This window comes from Equus asinus, chromosome 21 (genome assembly GCF_041296235.1).
Source record: "Equus asinus isolate D_3611 breed Donkey chromosome 21, EquAss-T2T_v2, whole genome shotgun sequence".
NCBI lineage: Eukaryota > Metazoa > Chordata > Mammalia > Perissodactyla > Equidae > Equus > Equus asinus.
The window spans coordinates 55,986,469-56,004,736 of NC_091810.1; the positions used below are offsets into that span (position 1 = coordinate 55,986,469).

The window sequence follows — 18,268 nt, forward strand, 5'->3', positions numbered from 1 at the left end:
CTATATGACATTTTTGAGTTGCTAGAGGCTTTCTTCTCTCTGAATGAAGCATTTAGCAATGTAACTTGGGGTGAAAGCATTAGTTATTTTATGAGAAAGTTGGTTTCTGGGGGTAGCACACTTTGAGAATAACATGGTGGTGCATCTCAGCATCTGTGAATTTGGGGAATATAACTGAGTGAAGCAGAAAATTCTAATCTTTTTTTCCCCAGTTTTATTGAGATATAATTAACATACATCACTGTATAAGTTTAAGGTGTGCAGAATAATGGTTTGATTGCATATATTGTGAAATGATTATTGCAATAAATTTAGTTAACCTCTGTCATTTGATATAGCTACAATAAAAAAAGAAAAGAAAAATTTTTTTTTCTTGTTCTGATGAGAACTCTTAGGATTTACTCTCTTAACAACTTTCCTATATATAATATGGCTGTGTTAACTATAGTCCTCCTTCTATATATTCCATCCCTAGTACTTACTTATCTTGTAACTGGAGGTTTGTACATTTTGAGCACCTTTCTCCAATTCCCCTGCCCCTTACCCCCCACCTCTGGTAACCACAAATCTGATCTCTTTTTTATGAGTTTGATTTTTTTTGGTTCTGCATATAAGTGAGATCATACAGTGCTTGTCTTTCTCTGCCTGAGTTATTTCACTAGCATAATGCCCTCGAGGTTCATACATGTTCTTGCAAATTGGCAAGATTTCTTTATTTTTCATGACTGAATAATAGTCTAGTGTGTGTATGTGTGTGCATATATATACACATACACTTGTTTTTCAATTCATTTGTCTGTGGACACTTCGGTTGTTTCTGTGTCTTGGCCATTGTAAATAATGCTGCTATGAACATGGAGGTGCAGATATCTTTTTGAGTTAGTGTTTTCGTTTTCTTGGATATATTCCCAGAAGTGGAATTGCTGGATCATACGGTAGATCTATTTTTAATTTTTTGAGGATCTTCCATACTATTTTCCGTAGTGACTGTACCAATTTACAATCCCACCAACAGTGCACAAGGGTTCCCTTTTCTCCACCTCCTTGCCAACATTCATTATCTCTTCCCTTTTTGATGATGGCCATTCTAAAAGGCATGAGATGATATCTCATTGTGGTTTTGATTTTATTTCTCTAATGACTAGTGATGTTGAACATCTTTTAATTTACCTATTGGCCTTTCCTATGTCTTTGGAAAAATGTCTATTCCGGTCTTTTGCCCATTTTTTAATTGGATTATTTGGTTTTTCTGCTATTGAGTAATATGAGTTCTTTATATATTTTGGATATTAACCCCTTATCAGATACATGGTTTGCAAATGTTTTTTACCGTTCCATGGATTGTGTTTTCACTTTGTTGATTGTTTCTTTTGCTGTACAGAAGCTTTTTAGTTTGATATAGTCACTTAATTTTTTATTTCGTTGCTTGTGCTTTAGGTGTCATATCCAAAAAAATATTACCAAGATCCATGTCAAGTAAGTTTTTTTTCTGTGTTTTCTCCTAGGAGTTTTATGGTTTCAGATCTTACATTTGAGTCTTTAATCTATTTAGAGTTAATTTTTGTGAGTGATGTAAGCTAGGGATCTAGTTTCATTCTTTTACATGTGAATATCCAATTTTTTCAGCACCATTTATTGAAGAAACTATCTTTTCTCCACTGAGTCTTCTTGCTCCTTTGTCAAATATTGGTTGATGATATATGCTTGGGTTTATTTTTGGGCTCTTGATTCTGTTCCATTGATGCATTTGTCTGTTTTGATGCCAGTACTACATTTTGATTACTAAAGATTTATAATATAGCATGAAATCAGACTGTGTGATGCCTCCCACTTTTTTCTTCTTTCTCAGGCTTGCTTTGGCTATTTGGGGTCTTTTATGGTTCCATAAATTTTAGGATTGTTTTTTGTACTTCTGTTAAAAGAAAAGAGTCCCATTGGAATTTTGATAGGCATTACATTAAATCTATAAATAGCTTTTGATAGTATGGACATGTTGACAATGTTAATTCTTCTAATCCATAAACTCAGGATACTTTTCCATTTGTTTGTGTCTTCTTTGATTTCTTTCATCAATATCTTGTAATTTTCAAAATAGAGATCTTTCACCACCTTGGTTAAGTTTACTTCTAAGTATTTTATGGTTTTTGATGCTATTGTTAATGAGATTGTTTTATTTCTTTTTCAGATAATTCATTGTTAGTGTTTAGAAACAATACTGATTTCTGTATATTAACTTTGTATCCTGCAACTTTACTGAATTCATTGATTAGATCTAACAGTTTTTTGGTTGAGTCTTTAGCATTTTCTATTTTTAAAATCATGTCATCTGCAAATAGAGACAGTTTTACTTCTTCCTTTCCTATTCTAATGTCTTTTATTTCTTTTTCTTGCCTGATTGCTCTGGCAAGGACTTCTAGTATTATATTAAATAAGAGTGGTGAGAATGGGTACCCTTGTCTTGTTCCTGATCTTAGAGGAAAAGCTTTCAACCTTTCACCATTGAGTATGGCGTTAGCTGTGGGCCTGTCAGATATGGCCTTTATTATCCTGAGGTACTTTCTTTCTATACCTAATTTGTTAAGAGTTTTTATCATGAATGGATGTTGAATTTTGTCAAATGCTTTTTCTGCATCTCTTGAGATGATCATATGATTTTCTTTCATTCTATTAATGTGATGTGTCACATTGATTTTGCATGTGTTGAGCCATTCTTGTATCCCAGGTATAAATGCAACTTGATCATGGTGAATGATTCTTTTAACGTGCTGCTGAATTTGGTTTGCTAGTATTTTATTGAGAATTTCTACGTGTGTATTCATCAAGGATATTGATCTGTAGTTTTCTTTTCTGGTAGTGTCCTTTGCTGGCTTTGGTATCAGGATGATGCTGGCCTCATAAAATGTGTGAGAGTATTCCCTTCTCTTAATTTTTTGGAATAGCTTGAGAAGGATTAGCATTAATTCTTCTTTAAATGTTTTGTAAAATTCATCAGTGAAGTCATCGGGTCCTGGGCTTTTCTTCGTTGGGAGATTTTTGATTAATGATTCAATGTGCTTGCTAGTAATTGGTCTATTCAGACTTTCTATTTCTTTCTGATTCAGTCTTGGTAGTTTGTATTTGGGTCTTTAGTTTTGTTAAATGTGCCTTTGTTTGGTAAGATATTAACAATAGAGAAAGCTGGATTAAAGGTATATGGAAACTCTCTATACTGTCTTTGTGACTCTTGCATAAATCTAAAACTATTTCCAAAGAAAAGTTTATTAAAAATAAATTAATAATCCAAAAAATTCTGAGATGCTTCAGCAATTAAAAAATAAAATAAAAATTCTGTTCACTGACACCCTCTCAATGAGTCCCACCCTGACCACACAATTTAAAATTATATGCTGCCCCATTGCTGAATTCTCAACCCCCTTCTCCTGCTCTTCTCTTCTCTTTTCTGCCATAGCACTTGTTACTTTCTAACACATTATACAATTTACCTATTTATTATGCTTGTTGCTTGTTGTCTGTTTCTGTGAGGATAGGGAACCTTGCTTTGTTCACTAACATACCTCAAGTGCCTGGAACAGTGCCCAGCACATAATAGCTATTCATTAATTATTTGTGCAAATTAATAAATGTGATATAATTTATATTTTTAGAAAACAGAGCAAACCATATATTTCTCTGCGTGTGTGTGGAATGAATAGGAAAGTTCTGGATGGAGACTACTGAATTGATATACCTGTTACTTTTTAGGATGAGACTAATTATTAACAGAGTGGTTGAGAGGCAAGGCCAGGACTAGCATGAAGCAAGCTAGACACCTAGGAGCACTCACTTTCGGTGAGTGCTTGCGCTTGCTCAGACCTGAGAGTGAGTCCGTTCTTTCATTTTGTACCCTATGAGTCTGGGTTCCTTTACCCTGGTCCTGGAGCTTAAAGACTTTTTCCTTATCTTTATATTCTTTGAATTTTATAATTTCAGTTATAATCTGAGTTAACTGTTCAATTTTTTAAACATTCAGAGAAACAAAAAACAAAACTAAAGCAAATTATATTTTTTTCTTTTTCAATTTTTTTTTATTAAGATTATGATAGATTACAACCTTGTGAGATTTCAGTTGTACATTATTGTTAGTCATGTTGTGGGTACGCCACTTCACCCTTTGTGCCCTCCCCCCTCCCCCCCTTTTCCCTGGTAACCACGGATCAGTTCTCCTTGTCTATATGTTAACTTCCACCTGTAAGTAGAGTCATATAGGGTTCGTCTTTCTCTGTCTGGCTTATTTTGCTTAACATAATATCCTCAAGGTCCATCCATGTTGATGCGAATGGAACAATTTTGTCCTTTTTTATGTCTAAGTAGTATTCCATTGTGTAGATATACCATATCTTCTTTATCCAATTATCAGTTTCTGGGCATTTAGGTTGGTTCCACATCTTGGCTATTGTAAATAATGCTGTGATGAACATAGGGGCGCATGGGACTCTTGGGATTGCTGATTTCAGGTTCTTAGGATAGATACCCAGTAGTGGGATGGCTGGGTCATAGGGTATTTCTATTTTTAACTTTTTGAGAAATCTCCATACTGTTTTCCATAGTGGCTGCACTAGTTTGCATTCCCACCAACAGTGTATGAGGGTTCCTTTTTCTCCACAACCTCTCCAACATTTGTCACTCTTGGTTTTGGTTGTTTTTGCCAATCTAACAGGTGTAAGGTGATATCTTAGTATAGTTTTGATTTGCATTTCCCTGATGATTAGTGATGATGAACATCTTTTCATGTGCCTATTGGCCATCCGTATATCTTCTTTGGAGAAATGTCTGTTCATGTCCTCTGCCCATTTTTTGATCGGGTTGTTTGTTTTTTTGTTGTTAAGCTGTGTGAATTCTTTGTATATTATGGACATTAACCCTTTGTCAGGTAAGTAGCTTGTAAATATTTTTTCCCAATTAGTGCGCTGTTTTTTTGTTTCAATCCTGTTTTCCCTTGCCTTGAAGAAGCTCTTTAGTCTGATGAAGTACCATTTGTTTATTCTTTCTATTGTTTCCCTCATCTGAGGAATTATAGTGTCTGAAAATATTCTTTTGAAACTGATGTCAAAGAGTCTACTGCCTATATTCTCTTCTAGAAGACTTATTGTTTCAGGCCTAATCTTTAGGTCTTTGATCCATTTTGAGTTTGTTTTTGTGAATGGTGAAAAAGAATGGTCAATTTTCATTCTTTTACGTGTGGCTGTCCAGTTTTCCCAGCACCATTTGTTGAAGAGACTTTCTTTTCTCTATTGTAGGCCCTCAGCTCCTTTGTCAAAGATTAGCTGTCCATAGATGTGTGGTTTTATCTCTGGGCTTTCAATTCTGTTCCATTGATCTGTGCACCTGTTTTTGTACCAGTACCATGCTGTTTTGATCACTGTAGCTTTGTAGTATGTTTTGAAATCAGGGATTGTGATGCCTCCGGCTTTGTTTTTCTTACTCAGGATTGCTTTAGCAATTTGGGGTCTTTTGTTGCCCCATATGAATTTTAGAATTCTTTGTTCAATTTCTGTAAAGAATGTCCTTGGGATTCTGATTGGGATAGCGTTGAATCTGTAGATTGCTTTAGGTAGTATGGACATTTTAACTATGTTTATTCTTCCAATCCATGTGCGTGGAATGTCTTTCCATCTCTTTATGTCATCGTCAATTTCTTTCAAGAAAGTCTTGTAGTTTTCATTGTATAAATCTTTCACTTCCTTGGTTAAATTTATCCCAAGGTATTTTATTCTTTTCATTGCGATTGTGAATGGGATTGAGTTCTTGAGTTCTTTTTCTGTTAGTTCATTGTTAGTGTATAGAAATGCTACTGATTTCTGTATGTTGATTTTATACCCTGCAACTTTGCTGTAGCTGTTGATTGTTTCTAATAGTTTTCCTATGGATTCTTTGGGGTTTTCTATATATAAGATCATGTTGTCTGCAAACAGCGAGAGTTTTACTTCTTCGTTGCCTATTTGGGTTCCTTTTATTTCTTTTTCCTGCCGAATTGCTCTGGCCAACACCTCCAGTACTATGTTGAATAGGAGTGGTGAAAGTGGGCACCCTTGCCTTGTTCCTGTCCTCAGAGGGATGGCTTTCAGTTTTTGTCCGTTGAGTATGATGTTGGCTGTGGGTTTGTCATATATAGCCTTTATTATGTTGAGGTACTTTCCTTCTATACCCATTTTATTGAGGGTTTTTATCATAGATGGATGTTGGATCTTGTCGGATGCTTTCTCTGCATCTATTGAGATGATCATGTGGTTTTTGTTTCTCATTTTGTTAATGTAGTGTATCACGTTGATTGACTTGTGGATGTTGAACCATCCCTGTGTCCCTGGTATAAATCCCACTTGATCATGGTGTATAATCTTTTTGATGTATTGCTGTATTTGGTTTGCCAGAATTTTGTTGAGGAATTTTGCATCTATGTTCATCAGTGATATTGGCCTGTAGTTCTCCTTCTTTGTGTTGTCCTTGTCAGGTTTGGGGATCAGAGTGATGTTGGCTTCATAGAATGTGTTAGGGAGTACTTCATCTTCCTTGATTTTCTGGAATAGTTTGAGAAGGATAGGTATTAAATCTTCTTTGAATGTTTGGTAGAATTCTCCAGAGAAGCCGTTTGGTCCTGGGCTCTTATTTTTGGGGAGGTTTTTGATTACTGTTTGTATTTCTTTACTTGTGATTGGCCTATTCAGATTCTCCATTTCTTCCTGATTCAGTTTGGGGAGGTTGTGAGAATCTAGGAATTTGTCCATTTCTTCTAGGTTGTTCAATTTGTTGGCATATAGTTTTTCATAGTATTCTCTTATGATCCCTTGTATTTCTTTGGTATCTGTTGTGATTCCTCCTCTCTCATTCCTAATTTTATTTATTTGAGATTTCTCTCTTCTTTTCTTGGTGAGTCTGGCTAAGGGTTTGTCAATTTTGTTAATTTTTTCGAAGAACCAACTCTTTGTTTCATTGATCCTGTCTACTCTCTTTTTTGTTTCAATATCATTTATTTCTTCTCTTATTTTTATTATTTCCCTCCTTCTACTGACTCTGGGCTTTGTTTGTTCTTCTTTTTCTAATTCTGTTAGGTGTCATTTGAGATTGCTTATGTGAGCTTTTTCTTGTTTAATGAGGTGAGCCTATATTGCAATGAATTTCCCTCTTAGGACTGCTTTTCCTGCATCCCAAATGATTTGGTATGACGTGTTCTCATTTTCATTTGTCTCCAGATAATAGTTGATTTCTTCTTTAATTTCTTCAATAATCCATTGTTTGTTCAGTAGCGAGTTGTTTTCTCTCCACATTTTTGCACCTTTCTCTGCTTTATTCTTGTGGTTGATTTCTGGTTTCATAGCATTATGATCAGAAAAGATGCTTGATATTATTTCAACTCTCTTGTATTTATTGATGCTTACTTTGTTTCCCAAAATATAGTCTATCCTTGAAAATGTTCCATGTGCACTTGAGAAGAATGTATAACCTGCTGTTTTTGGATGAAGTGTTCTATTTATATCTATTAAGTCCATCTGGTCTAATTTTTCATTTAATTCTATAATTTCCTTGTTGATTTTCTGTCTGGATGTTCTATCCATTGGTGTTAATGGGGTGTTGAGGTCCCCTACTATTATTGTATTGTTGTTGATGTCTTCTTTTAGTTCTGCTAAGAGTCGCTTTACAAATTTTGGTGCTCCTGTGTTGGGTGCATATATATTTATAAGTGTTATGTCTTCTTGGTGGAGAGTCCCTTTTATCATTATATACTCTCCCTCTTTGTCTTTCTTTATCTGTTTTGCCTTGAAGTCTACTTTGTCTGATGTTAGTATAGTGACACCTGCTTTCTTTTGTTCATTATTAGCTTGGAGTATTGTCTTCCATCCCTTCACTCTGAGTCTGTGTTTGTCTTTGGGGCTGAGGTGTGTTTCCTGGAGGCAGCATATTGTTGGATCTTGTTCTTTGATCCATCCTGCCACTCTGTGTCTTTTGATTGGAGAGTTCAATCTATTTACATTTAGAGTGATTATTGAAATGTGGGGGCCTACCGCTGCCATTTTATGTCTTGTTTTCCAGTTCTCTTCAATTTCCTTTGTTTCTCGTCCCATGGTTTAATCTGTTCTGATGGAGAGCTGCTACTCTCTGTTATTGTCCTTCTACTTATCTCCTTTGCTCTTGGTTTTGTAGCCCCTTTCCTTTTTTAGATTTTTAAGGAATGAGGGTTTTCCTAAGCATTTCTTGAAGAAGAGGTTTTGTGGCAGTCAACTCCCTTAATTTTTGTTTATCTGGGAAAGTTTTTATTTCTCCATCCTATTTGAAGGATATTTTCGCTGGGTAGAGAATTCTTGGTTGCAGATTTTTGTCCTTCAGATTTTTGAATATATCATTCCACTCTCTTCTAGCCTGTAAAGTTTCTGCAGAGAAATCTGCTGATAGCCTGATGGGGGTTCCTTTGTAGGTTAATTTCTTCTGCCTGGCTGCCCTTAGTATTTTCTCCTTGTCGTTGACTTTTGCTAGCTTCACTACTATATGCCTTGGGGTTGGTCTACTTGCATTGATAAAGTTTGGAGATGTATTGGCTTCTGTCACATGAAGTTCCATCTCTCTCCGCAGGTTTGGGAAGTTCTCAGCCATTATTTCTTTGAATAGGCTTTCTGCCCCCTTCTCCCTCTCTTCTCCCTCTGGTATACGTATAATCCTTATGTTGCATTCTCCTAATTGCGTCAGACAATTCTCCGAGAGTTTCTTCATTTCTTTTTAGTCTTAGTTGTCTCTCCTCCTCTGCCTGCAGCATTTCTATATTCCTATCTTCCAAATTGCTAATTCTTTCCTCCATATTATCGGCCCTACTGTTCAGTGTGTCTAGATTTTTCTTAATCTCCTCCATTGTGTTCTTCATTTCCAGTATTTCTATTTGGTTCTTCTTTATAGTATCGAACTCTTTTGTGACATAGCTCCTGAACTCGTTGAGTTGTCTATCTGAATTCTCTTTTAACTCATTGAGTTTTTTAATGATGGCTGTTTTGAAGTCATCATCATTTAGGTTATATATTTCATTGTCTTTGGGATTGTTTTCTGTGTATTTCTCATTTTCCTTCTGTTCTGGAGATTTAATATATGTTTTCATATTGCTTGATGGTGTAGATTTGTGCCTCTGCATAGAGATAGAGTTTAGTTACTGCTTCCACTTGTTTCTACTGGTGTGGTGGGGGAACAGCTATTTATACTGCACCAAGCAGGAACCCTATCAGCTGTTGCTAACTGGGCCTGGGCCTCTCCTCGTAGTCACAGTGGTCCAGTGGGTTCCCTCTTCAGCTATGGGGGCCATCACAAGGGGGCTTCAGGCTGCTGGTGCCTACTGTTGCAGACCACCTAGACGTGCTCCCTCCTTAGGGTCTGCAGCAGTGTTATGGGCTTTCCCAGCGGCCAGGGGCAGGATCACTTATATTTGCAGCTCTGTCACTGTTGGCTCCCACAAAAATCTCACTTGTCCACTGTGGGTCACAGCAGAGCTATGGGCATCTTCTGCAGTCTGTGGTTAGCTCACCTAGCTATGCTACTTTTGTCCCAGGGTCTTCCAGCCTTGTGGTTGCGGGGTGGGTGCTCTCTACTAGTGCTGTGCAGAGGCTTTCGCTGAGGTTGCTGTGAGACTGTAGAGTTTCCCCCTGGGCCACAGAGCCGGGTTGCTGGAACTCCACCTAGCCCCAGTCCTCTCCCCCAGGATCTCGGGGAGCCCGTTGCCCTGTCTGGGGTATAGCCAGAGACCTTGAGTTCAGTGGCAGCTGACCGGCTGCTGCCCTGCCTGGGATTCTCCTCTTCGGGACCCTCCTGGCATTGTGGGTGCTGGGTGGGGCCTCTCTGCTAATGGCAGGTAGAGACTTTGCCTGCTGCCCGGACAGAATTCTGGAGTTTCCCCCCTGGGCCATGGAGCCGGCCGCTGGAGCTCCACCCAGCCCCAGTCCTCTCCCAGGAGATTTCCGGTAGCCCCGAGACCTGAGCGGGAGATAGTTGCAGTCAGTGGGACTGGCGGTGGCAGCTGGGAGGCCGCCGCCCCATTTGGGATTCTCTCCGGGAGCCTCCTGGCATTGTGGATGCTGGGCAGAGCCTCTCCGCTAATGGCAGGTAGAGACTTTGCCTGCTGCCTGGACGGAACTCTGGAGTTTCCCCCCTGGGCCGTGGAGCCAGCCGCTGGAGCTCCACCCAGGCCCAGTCCTCTCCCAGGAGATCTCCGGTAGTCCCGAGCCCGGATTGGGTGACAGCCGCAGTCTGTGAGACTGGTGGCGGCAGCTGGCGGGCTGCTGCCCCATTAGGGATTCTCTCTGGGAGCCTCCCAGCATTGTGGATGCTGGGCGAGGCCTCTCCGCTAATGGCGGGTAGGGGATTTCCCCGCTGCCTCCGGTGTGTAACTCTGGAGCTTCCCTCTGGTCTTAGGTGTAATTGCCGGGGGCTTAGGTAGGGCTCTGGTCACCTGTTTCCACCATCACTCCTCTGGTGTGCGCTCCCTCCTGCCCTTGGTGTGTGGTGATGTTCTGGTGGCATCCGCTGGAAGAAAGCTGCTTGCAGGTACTAGGCTGTTTGGGGGTCGGGGTCGGAGAGTTTTCACCTATCTCCACCTCCTCCTGGAGGGAAGTCCGTCTGCCTTCCAACGTATAGCAGCGTGGGTCTCTCAGGTGTCCTGAGATGCTATATGGATATCCTTTGTTAAGTGATGAATGTCCAATTAGTTGTAGATTCGAAGGGGGAGAGACAAAGAAGACTACTCATGCCGCCATCTTGGATCCTCCTCCCCAAAGCAAATTATTTTTGAAATCCTTTGAAAATTACAAAGAAATTATCCTATTTGCTTTAAAATGAGAAATTAAGACTGAAGGATTACTCGTTTTCCTCATTCTCCTTGGGGCCAAAGTTACTCTCTGCTATACCATGTTAAGTGTGGAGCAAAACAAAATCCACTTTTAGGTCTCAAATTTAGTTCATTACACTGGAGCAGTGATGCAATAAGTCAGATCCAACATAACCATCAATGTACAAGACTAAAGTAGGAAAATAATAGTACCGGTTTACTCTTGAAACTGCAGAATTATTTCTTTAAGTAGTTTTCTTTTGTGATCTCAACATCACTTTCAAGTGTGGTCTCCTAAGGCCCACATACTTGATTTCTGGTCACTCTGCCTCCTTTGTTGTCCATCTAAAGCATGGTGGGCTGTGTGTTTGTCTCTCTGCTCTTGGGCAGGGGACCATGTGCAACAGTGCTGGTGCTCTGAATGATTCGTCCTGCCTCCCAGCTCACTTAACTCACAGTTGGGGAGTGCCGTATCACAGGAGGGTCTGCTTCATTAAAGTGCGAAAAGATAATCATTTAACCCTGTGCAAAGCATAAAGGGATGGAGGTCATTTGGTCATTTGTCTTTATTATCATGTAATTGTATTTCTATATAATTGTAATGAAAATTATTCTCTATTATAGGAACATCAGGAGAACATTCTGGGTAACACCATGCAAAGTGTGATTGCATTGCTCAACAATCTGGTTGCCTGCAAAGATTTGAATATGAAGCTGCTTTATGAACAAGGTAAATACTTCCTAGAATTAGTCTCTGATTCTGTTGGGTTTTATCTATTTGTAAGTTTTCTCATTTTACATGGTAGGGAGTCAAGAAGTACTATTTAAAGTTGATCAGTCAAAATAAATGCTGAAGGATCTGTAAATAATAGTATTACCAGCAAAAATGAGAAGTGTAGTTAGATCATGATAGTTTGCCTAAGTTCATTCATTCTCTTTCATGGCACAAAGTCGGTAGGCACTGCTTAGAGATGATAAACCAAGAAATAGAAGTGTAAGCATAGTGTTTAGACTTATTGCTGCCAATCGAAAGAAAAACATATATGGTCAAAAGCACCTTGTAAAACGAGATTGGATGGGTTGATTGTGGCCTTACTTTACATCTTATACATATCTGCCATATTACAATTTAAAACAACTTTTGAGACTATTTTTTTAGAACAGTTTTGGGTTTAAAACAAAATTGAGAGGGATTTGACAGAGATTTCCTGTATAACCCCTGCCCCTACACATGCATAGCCTCCTGGATTATCAACATCTCCCACCAGAGTGGTACATTTGTTACCAGAGATGAATCTGCATTGACACAGCTTCATCACCCAAAGTCCATAGTTTACCTTAGGGTTCTCTCTTGGTGTTGTACATTCTGTGGGTTTGGAGAAATGAATAATGACATATTCATCATTATAATATCATACATAGTATTTTCACTGCCCTCAAAATCCTCTGTGTTCTGCCTATTCATTGTCCCCCTGACCACCCCCTGCCCCACCTGGCAGCCATTACTGTCTCCATAGTTTTTTCTTTCCCAGAATGTCACATAGATGGAATCATATAGTATGTTGCCTTCTCATATTGGCTTCTTTCACTTACTAGTGTGCATTTCAGGTTTCTCCATGTCTTTTCATGGCTTGATAACTTATTTCTTTAGTGTTGAATAATATTCCATTGTCTGAATGTACCACAGTTTATTTAGCCAGTCACCTACTGAAGGACATCTTGTTTGCTACTGAAGTTTTGTGTTTAATGGACTCTGAGAGTTGGAGCATCAGAAGAAAAGCACAGGTAGATTTAATATCAAGCTTAAGTGTCAGAGGCCTTTATTTACACAGGGGCAATTTTACATTGGTAATTTTGTTTTATTTTTCTTGTAGTCCAGTGCCACCCTTGAACTGTATAAGCTTCAGTTTTCTTTATACCTAGCCCCATTCCAGGTTTTGTGGAGTGAAGTGGAAATCACAAAAATAATTAGGGCTAGAGTAGCATTTGGGTAACATTGAACATTGAGTGATTTAGTGGTCTGAGGACGATAGCAATTGGGGGAGAGGAAGTAGGTGGTACAGACCATTGATCTGAGATTCAGTAAACTGTAGCCTGCCAACTGTTTGCTTACCTTTACAAATAAAGTTTTGTTGTTGGAACATAGACACATCTATTCATTTGCATTTTGTCCTTGGCTGGTTTTGCTGTGTAATGGTAGCATTGAATAGTTGAGACGAAGACCACATGGCCCACAAAGCCTAAAATGTTTACTGTATGCATCCAAATATCATAATGGAAAGAGGTTTAGAAGTTGGGAATGGATGGGATGTGGCCTCTGAAAGGCCTTCCTGTTTAGACTGCAGGAGATTGTGGATGACCTGGGAGTCCTGAACTTTTTCTAACAACATAAATAGAGACAAAAGGCATGATGAGTCCAGATGGTCTTTAGGTTGAGGAGGGTAGTCAGGCTGTGGGTGTGGTAGGGTGAGGAAGGGTAGTGAAATTCCAGAAGTACACAGAGGTTGGGAACTCCTTCCTGGCCCCTGCTAGTGGAGGTTACAGGCGAGGGGAGGGAAGATCCTTGTGGCCTACAGAACAGTCTATTCCAGTCTCCAGAGATGAGCACCAGGTCTGACTTGCTATCACACTCTGGTGCTCTCCAAACTCCTTGGACACTAAATGTGTAAAGTCTTCTTGTTAATCTTTATTTTGAATCAATTCTGGCTCAATCATTGCTTTATATATTCATTACATTCCATACAAAATTAAATTCCTATTCCAAACATACAGTTATTTCTAATATTGATACTTTAAAAATCACCATTGGGTAATAAGTGAACTGTAATGTAGATAAAGTAGAAATTATTGTTCCTGTCATTCAGTGCTTTATTACAGCCCTGTATTAGGCCAGTGTCAAAATGAGTTTCATCCTCAGACCATACACTAATAGTGGTAGGATGAATTCTAAGGCACACATTTTTTCACCTCACATTTTAATATCTCTGAAATCAGTCCATCAACCACTGCTATCCACGTAGCGGTCCTGACGTAGTTATTGCTGCTGGCACGTGCTTGTTGAACCTTGCAGAATGGGCATGAGCACCCCAGAAGTAAACCCCTTGGGAGAGTGTGCCTCAGTGATGCTCTCCTGCACCATTGCTTTGATGGAACATAGCATGTGGAACAACATGCATGTTGATGATTCAGAGTTGAAAATTGTGAAAGGCAGCCTCCAAATGAAAAGAACTTTTTAGAAAACCTAAACCAATTAATTTTACTTATATTTTCCTTTTTATATATTCATAAAGGCAATATATGAGGAAAACCATATCAAAGTAAGTCTCAAAGAGCGCTTGCTTTGAGTATAAAATGAAGTTCTTAGCGATAAAGCATGTGACAATGTAATTGGCAGCATTTTTTCTTTCTTAGTGGTACATAAAATAACGGTGTTTAGACTCAATGAAGTATGGTAGGTAATATACATAAGGACCTCAGTACAGTGTTTGCCACCTGTGAGGCATGCCACAAAGTGCACAAACTCTGATAAGTAGAGTCGTTGACGTATCACCAGCACACACCTGCATTATATAATTCAGGTTTTTTGCTTAAACATTTTCATTTTTTAAACAAAATGTTTAGGGAAGGAATTATAAAACCAAGAAGACCTTTTGTTTATATTTGAAAAATATCAGAGTTATTAACATTTTAAAACTGGCTGATGGCTCGTCCCTGTGCAATGACCTTTCGATAATGGATATTAATTCCAGCTTCAGTTTTACCAGCAGAGCTGTCAGCAAAATGGATTTACATGACACAGTGCAGGAGCCAAAAACCTGTAGCACCTCCAAGGAAGCATGTAAGAAATTAGGTTTGTCTCCGTTGGTTTATGGAGTGTCAGAAATCAACATACTCATTTCTTACTAGGTTTATTAGAAAACTGCCTAAGTTAGTGTTTCCTCAAGAGACCAGAAAATCACTATGAGAGTTGTTTGGGCTTTGAAAGTGTACCTCATAGCTATTTCAAATTCTTTTACTTTTATGAATAACATTCAAGATAAAGTTAGACAGTGGGGGTTGGCAAACTTTTCCTGTAAAGGATCAGATAGCAAAGATTTTAGGCTTGTAGGTCATATGATCTTTGTCACTGGTACTCAATACTGTCAGCATAGCAGGAAAACAGCCATAGAGAATCTATAAATGAATGGGAATGACCTCATTTCAATAACATTTTATTTACAAAATTAGAAGGCCAGCCCACTGGCCATGGTTTGCCCACCCCTATTTTACTCTATCAAAACTACTCTCAGATTTTCACAAGTCAACACATTTTTAAAATTTAGTTATTAAACTATAATTCAGCTCAAGAAATAACAGAAAACAAAGTATAAATACCTTAAGAAAGAAGCTGCTGCCTTCACCGTACTATGAAGATGTATGAATAAAAAGTGGAAAATTTGCTGTAGGGGTTTAATCTAAAAATCATAAGTAAATCTTACTGTATCAAGTGGCTTTTGCTAGATAATAAATCACCCCAAAGCTAAGTAACTTAAAATAATAGTCAGTTATTTGCGCACTCTTTTGTGCGGTTGGCAGCGTAGGCTGAGCTCACTCGTGTGCCTGGAGCCTCAGTGGGGCTGGGGGGACACTTATCCTCAGGGAGGCTCACTCAGACTTCTTAACGTGGTGACAGTGTTCAAGAAGAGCCTGAGTGGAAGCTGCAAGGCCCCTTTGCTGCCTAGGCTTGGAAATCTTGTGTTAACTTCTATCATATTCTATTGGTTGAAGGAAATCACTAAGTCAGGCTGGTTCAAGGGGTGGGCAAAGAGGCTCCATGTGTTGAGACAGGAGCTGCAATGAATACATGGCCATCTTTAATCTAGTACAGGTACCTAGAAATTTAGAATGAGAGCTTTACCCAACACAACACCTGGTGCAGTGGCGGTCTGCGTAGTATTCTATAACGAGCCAGCTATGACTTATTTTAGGCTTGTGGGCCATAGTCTCTGTTGCAACTACTTAGCTCTGCTCTTGTGGCACAAAAACAGCCATAGACGATACATAAATGAATGAGCGTGACTGTGTTTCAATAAAAATTTATTTACAAAAACAGATAATTTGTCACCCTGATGCAGTTCATTCAATCTTTCAACAAGTATTTGTATGCCTGGCATTGTTCTACGTGCAGGGAGTACAGAAATGAACAAAACTGACAAAAATCACTGCCTTCACAGAGCTTACATTCTGGTGGAAAAAGTAAATAAGCAAAATAAATGAAGAAGAAGTTTGTATAGATGATGTTAGATGTTACATGATGATAAATACTGAGGGAAAGAGTAAAAGGAAAGAAAGGGGCATGAAATGTCTGGATGGGAGTGGGGTTGAAATCCTGCCTGGGGTAGCCAGGGAAGGCTTCATTGTGAAGATGATTAAGTAAAAGCTTGAAGGAAGTGAGGAGGTAAGCCAAGCAGATATGTGGATGAAGGTGGACAGAGAGAGCAGCAAACACAGAGCCAAGGTGGGGCATGCTGGCCTGGCAGAGGGACAGCAGGAGGGCCCCTGTGGCTGCAGGAAACACTGGGAAGAGCAGAAGGAAGAATCCACAGAACCAGTTGGTGCATCAGCTGGCACAGGGTCATTTTCATCAAAAGCTATTGAAAGTGTTAAAGTCATTTGGAAATTTATGGCCAGAATGCACTTCGCAGTTTTAATTAAGAATTAAGTAATTGGTTGGTAATTACTGACTACCTGTTTACCTCTCTCTTGGCTAACTTGCAAAGATTAGACCGGTGGTTTGAGACAGGGGGTGCCGAGGAGCTTGGTAGGTGAGGCTAATGATAATCCAGGTTGGGAAAGCATTGCAGTAGACTCAGCTGCCACCCAAGCTGGCATTCCTTGTGTGCTGTCACCTTGAGAGAGTACTGTGCAAGTGGGTCTGCAATTAGGAAGTCCTTTTTTACACAAAGCAGCACATTCCACTTTTGAAAAACTTTAGTTGTTAGAAAGTGTTTCTTTGTATTGATCTGGAACTGGCTTCTCTGTAATTTCTCCTCTTGTTGATTCTCGTTTTCCCCTCTGGAACTACTCAGACAACATTTGTTATTTCAGTATACCTAAAGGAGGAATAAAATACTGTACAGTGTTAAGTGTGCAAGTAAAATTTAGATTATAGTAACTTCACAATTAGTGTTTTATAATATCTTACATTTAAGATGCAAGAAATGTATCGATTTTTTCAGCTAACTATTGATGAGAAACATATTTATTTAGTTACTACCCTGTGTAACTGTTTATAGTATCCCTTGTTAAGGGCTACTATATCTGTCACGATGTTTGGTGTTCCTTGATTTCAACATTCATTTTACTTCATCCGCTATTGAGGAGAATTTGTTCAGTTATACCTGTTAATTCTAGACTATGTTTATTTTCAAGTTCTGTCAGTTGTTGTTGGATTACAAACCACCCCATAACTCAGTGAGTTAAAACAAAAATCATCTATTATTTTGACTCTCACGTCTGTAGGTTTGCTGGGGGTTTAGCTCTTGGCTGGGCCCTGAAAACATTGCGTTGACAAATTGCCTAAGTTCTGGCAACTCCAATGGACCCCAATGAAGTTGGGTTCTACTACAGGTCTGTTTAGTTCTGGATTAAGTCCTACTGATCCTTAAATGCAGTCAGTGGCCATGATCAATGCCACCAAAATAAGCATGTTAGTCTTTCATGACACAGGGGCCCCAGTGCAGTTCCCTGACTGTGTTGGCTTAATTTCCTTAATGGTCCCAAGCATTTCACCTCAGTTTTGACTTTCCTTTTCTTGAAGGTAATAGTACAAAACTATTCAGTATTATAAAGTGTGTTTGTTAAAAGCTACTAGAAATCCTAGTTATATAATTGTGCTACGAGAAAAGTATAATCATCTAGGTTTTAAGAATGTAACAAATCTCCAAAGAAGAAATTTGTAACTTATAAATTTTTCCTTATACTTGCCTAAGAGCGGTATTATTAAGATACAATAAAATAACAAATATTAAGGTACTATTTAATAGCCCGTATAAATGTGTGATATTAAATTTATTAATCTACCTGAGTTTAGTATTAGAGAATTAGTCAGACAATATCACACTGTGGTTGATAGTAGGAGTCTGGAGCCAGACTTCCTGAGTTCAAATCCGGACTTTGCCACATGCCAATTGCATAACCCTGGGCCAGCTACTTAATGTCTCTGTGCTTCAGTTTTCTCTACTACATAATGGAGGTAGTAATAATCCATCCACCCACGCACTTCATAAAATTTTAAAAGTTTTAACTGCATTTCTGTCTGCTAGGAATTTCAGAGATGATTTGTGGGGGACTGACCTTGGGAACAGGAGAATATTGAAGTAGGAGATAAGAGAATTCTCTCATCTATTTTTCATATAGTGACAGCACCAGAATGATCATTTTAGGGGGCAAATCTTA

The 18,268-nt window shown here is 38.8% G+C and overlaps 1 protein-coding gene across 9 annotated transcripts in view; it reads left to right on the forward strand.

Annotated features, from left to right (window-relative positions):
- ULK4 (unc-51 like kinase 4) overlaps positions 1-18,268 on the forward strand; it is a 499,972-nt gene that overhangs the window by 273,621 nt on the left and 208,083 nt on the right. For all 9 annotated transcript variants that reach the window (XR_011496460.1, XR_011496461.1, XM_044754392.2 and 6 more), the window contains one exon: positions 11,456-11,561. Coding sequence is in view for 7 of the 9 variants with exons in the window: in XM_044754392.2 (XP_044610327.2) it covers positions 11,456-11,561 (106 nt within the window). In the remaining 2 variants the exon portion in view is untranslated. The remainder of the gene's footprint in view (positions 1-11,455; positions 11,562-18,268) is intronic.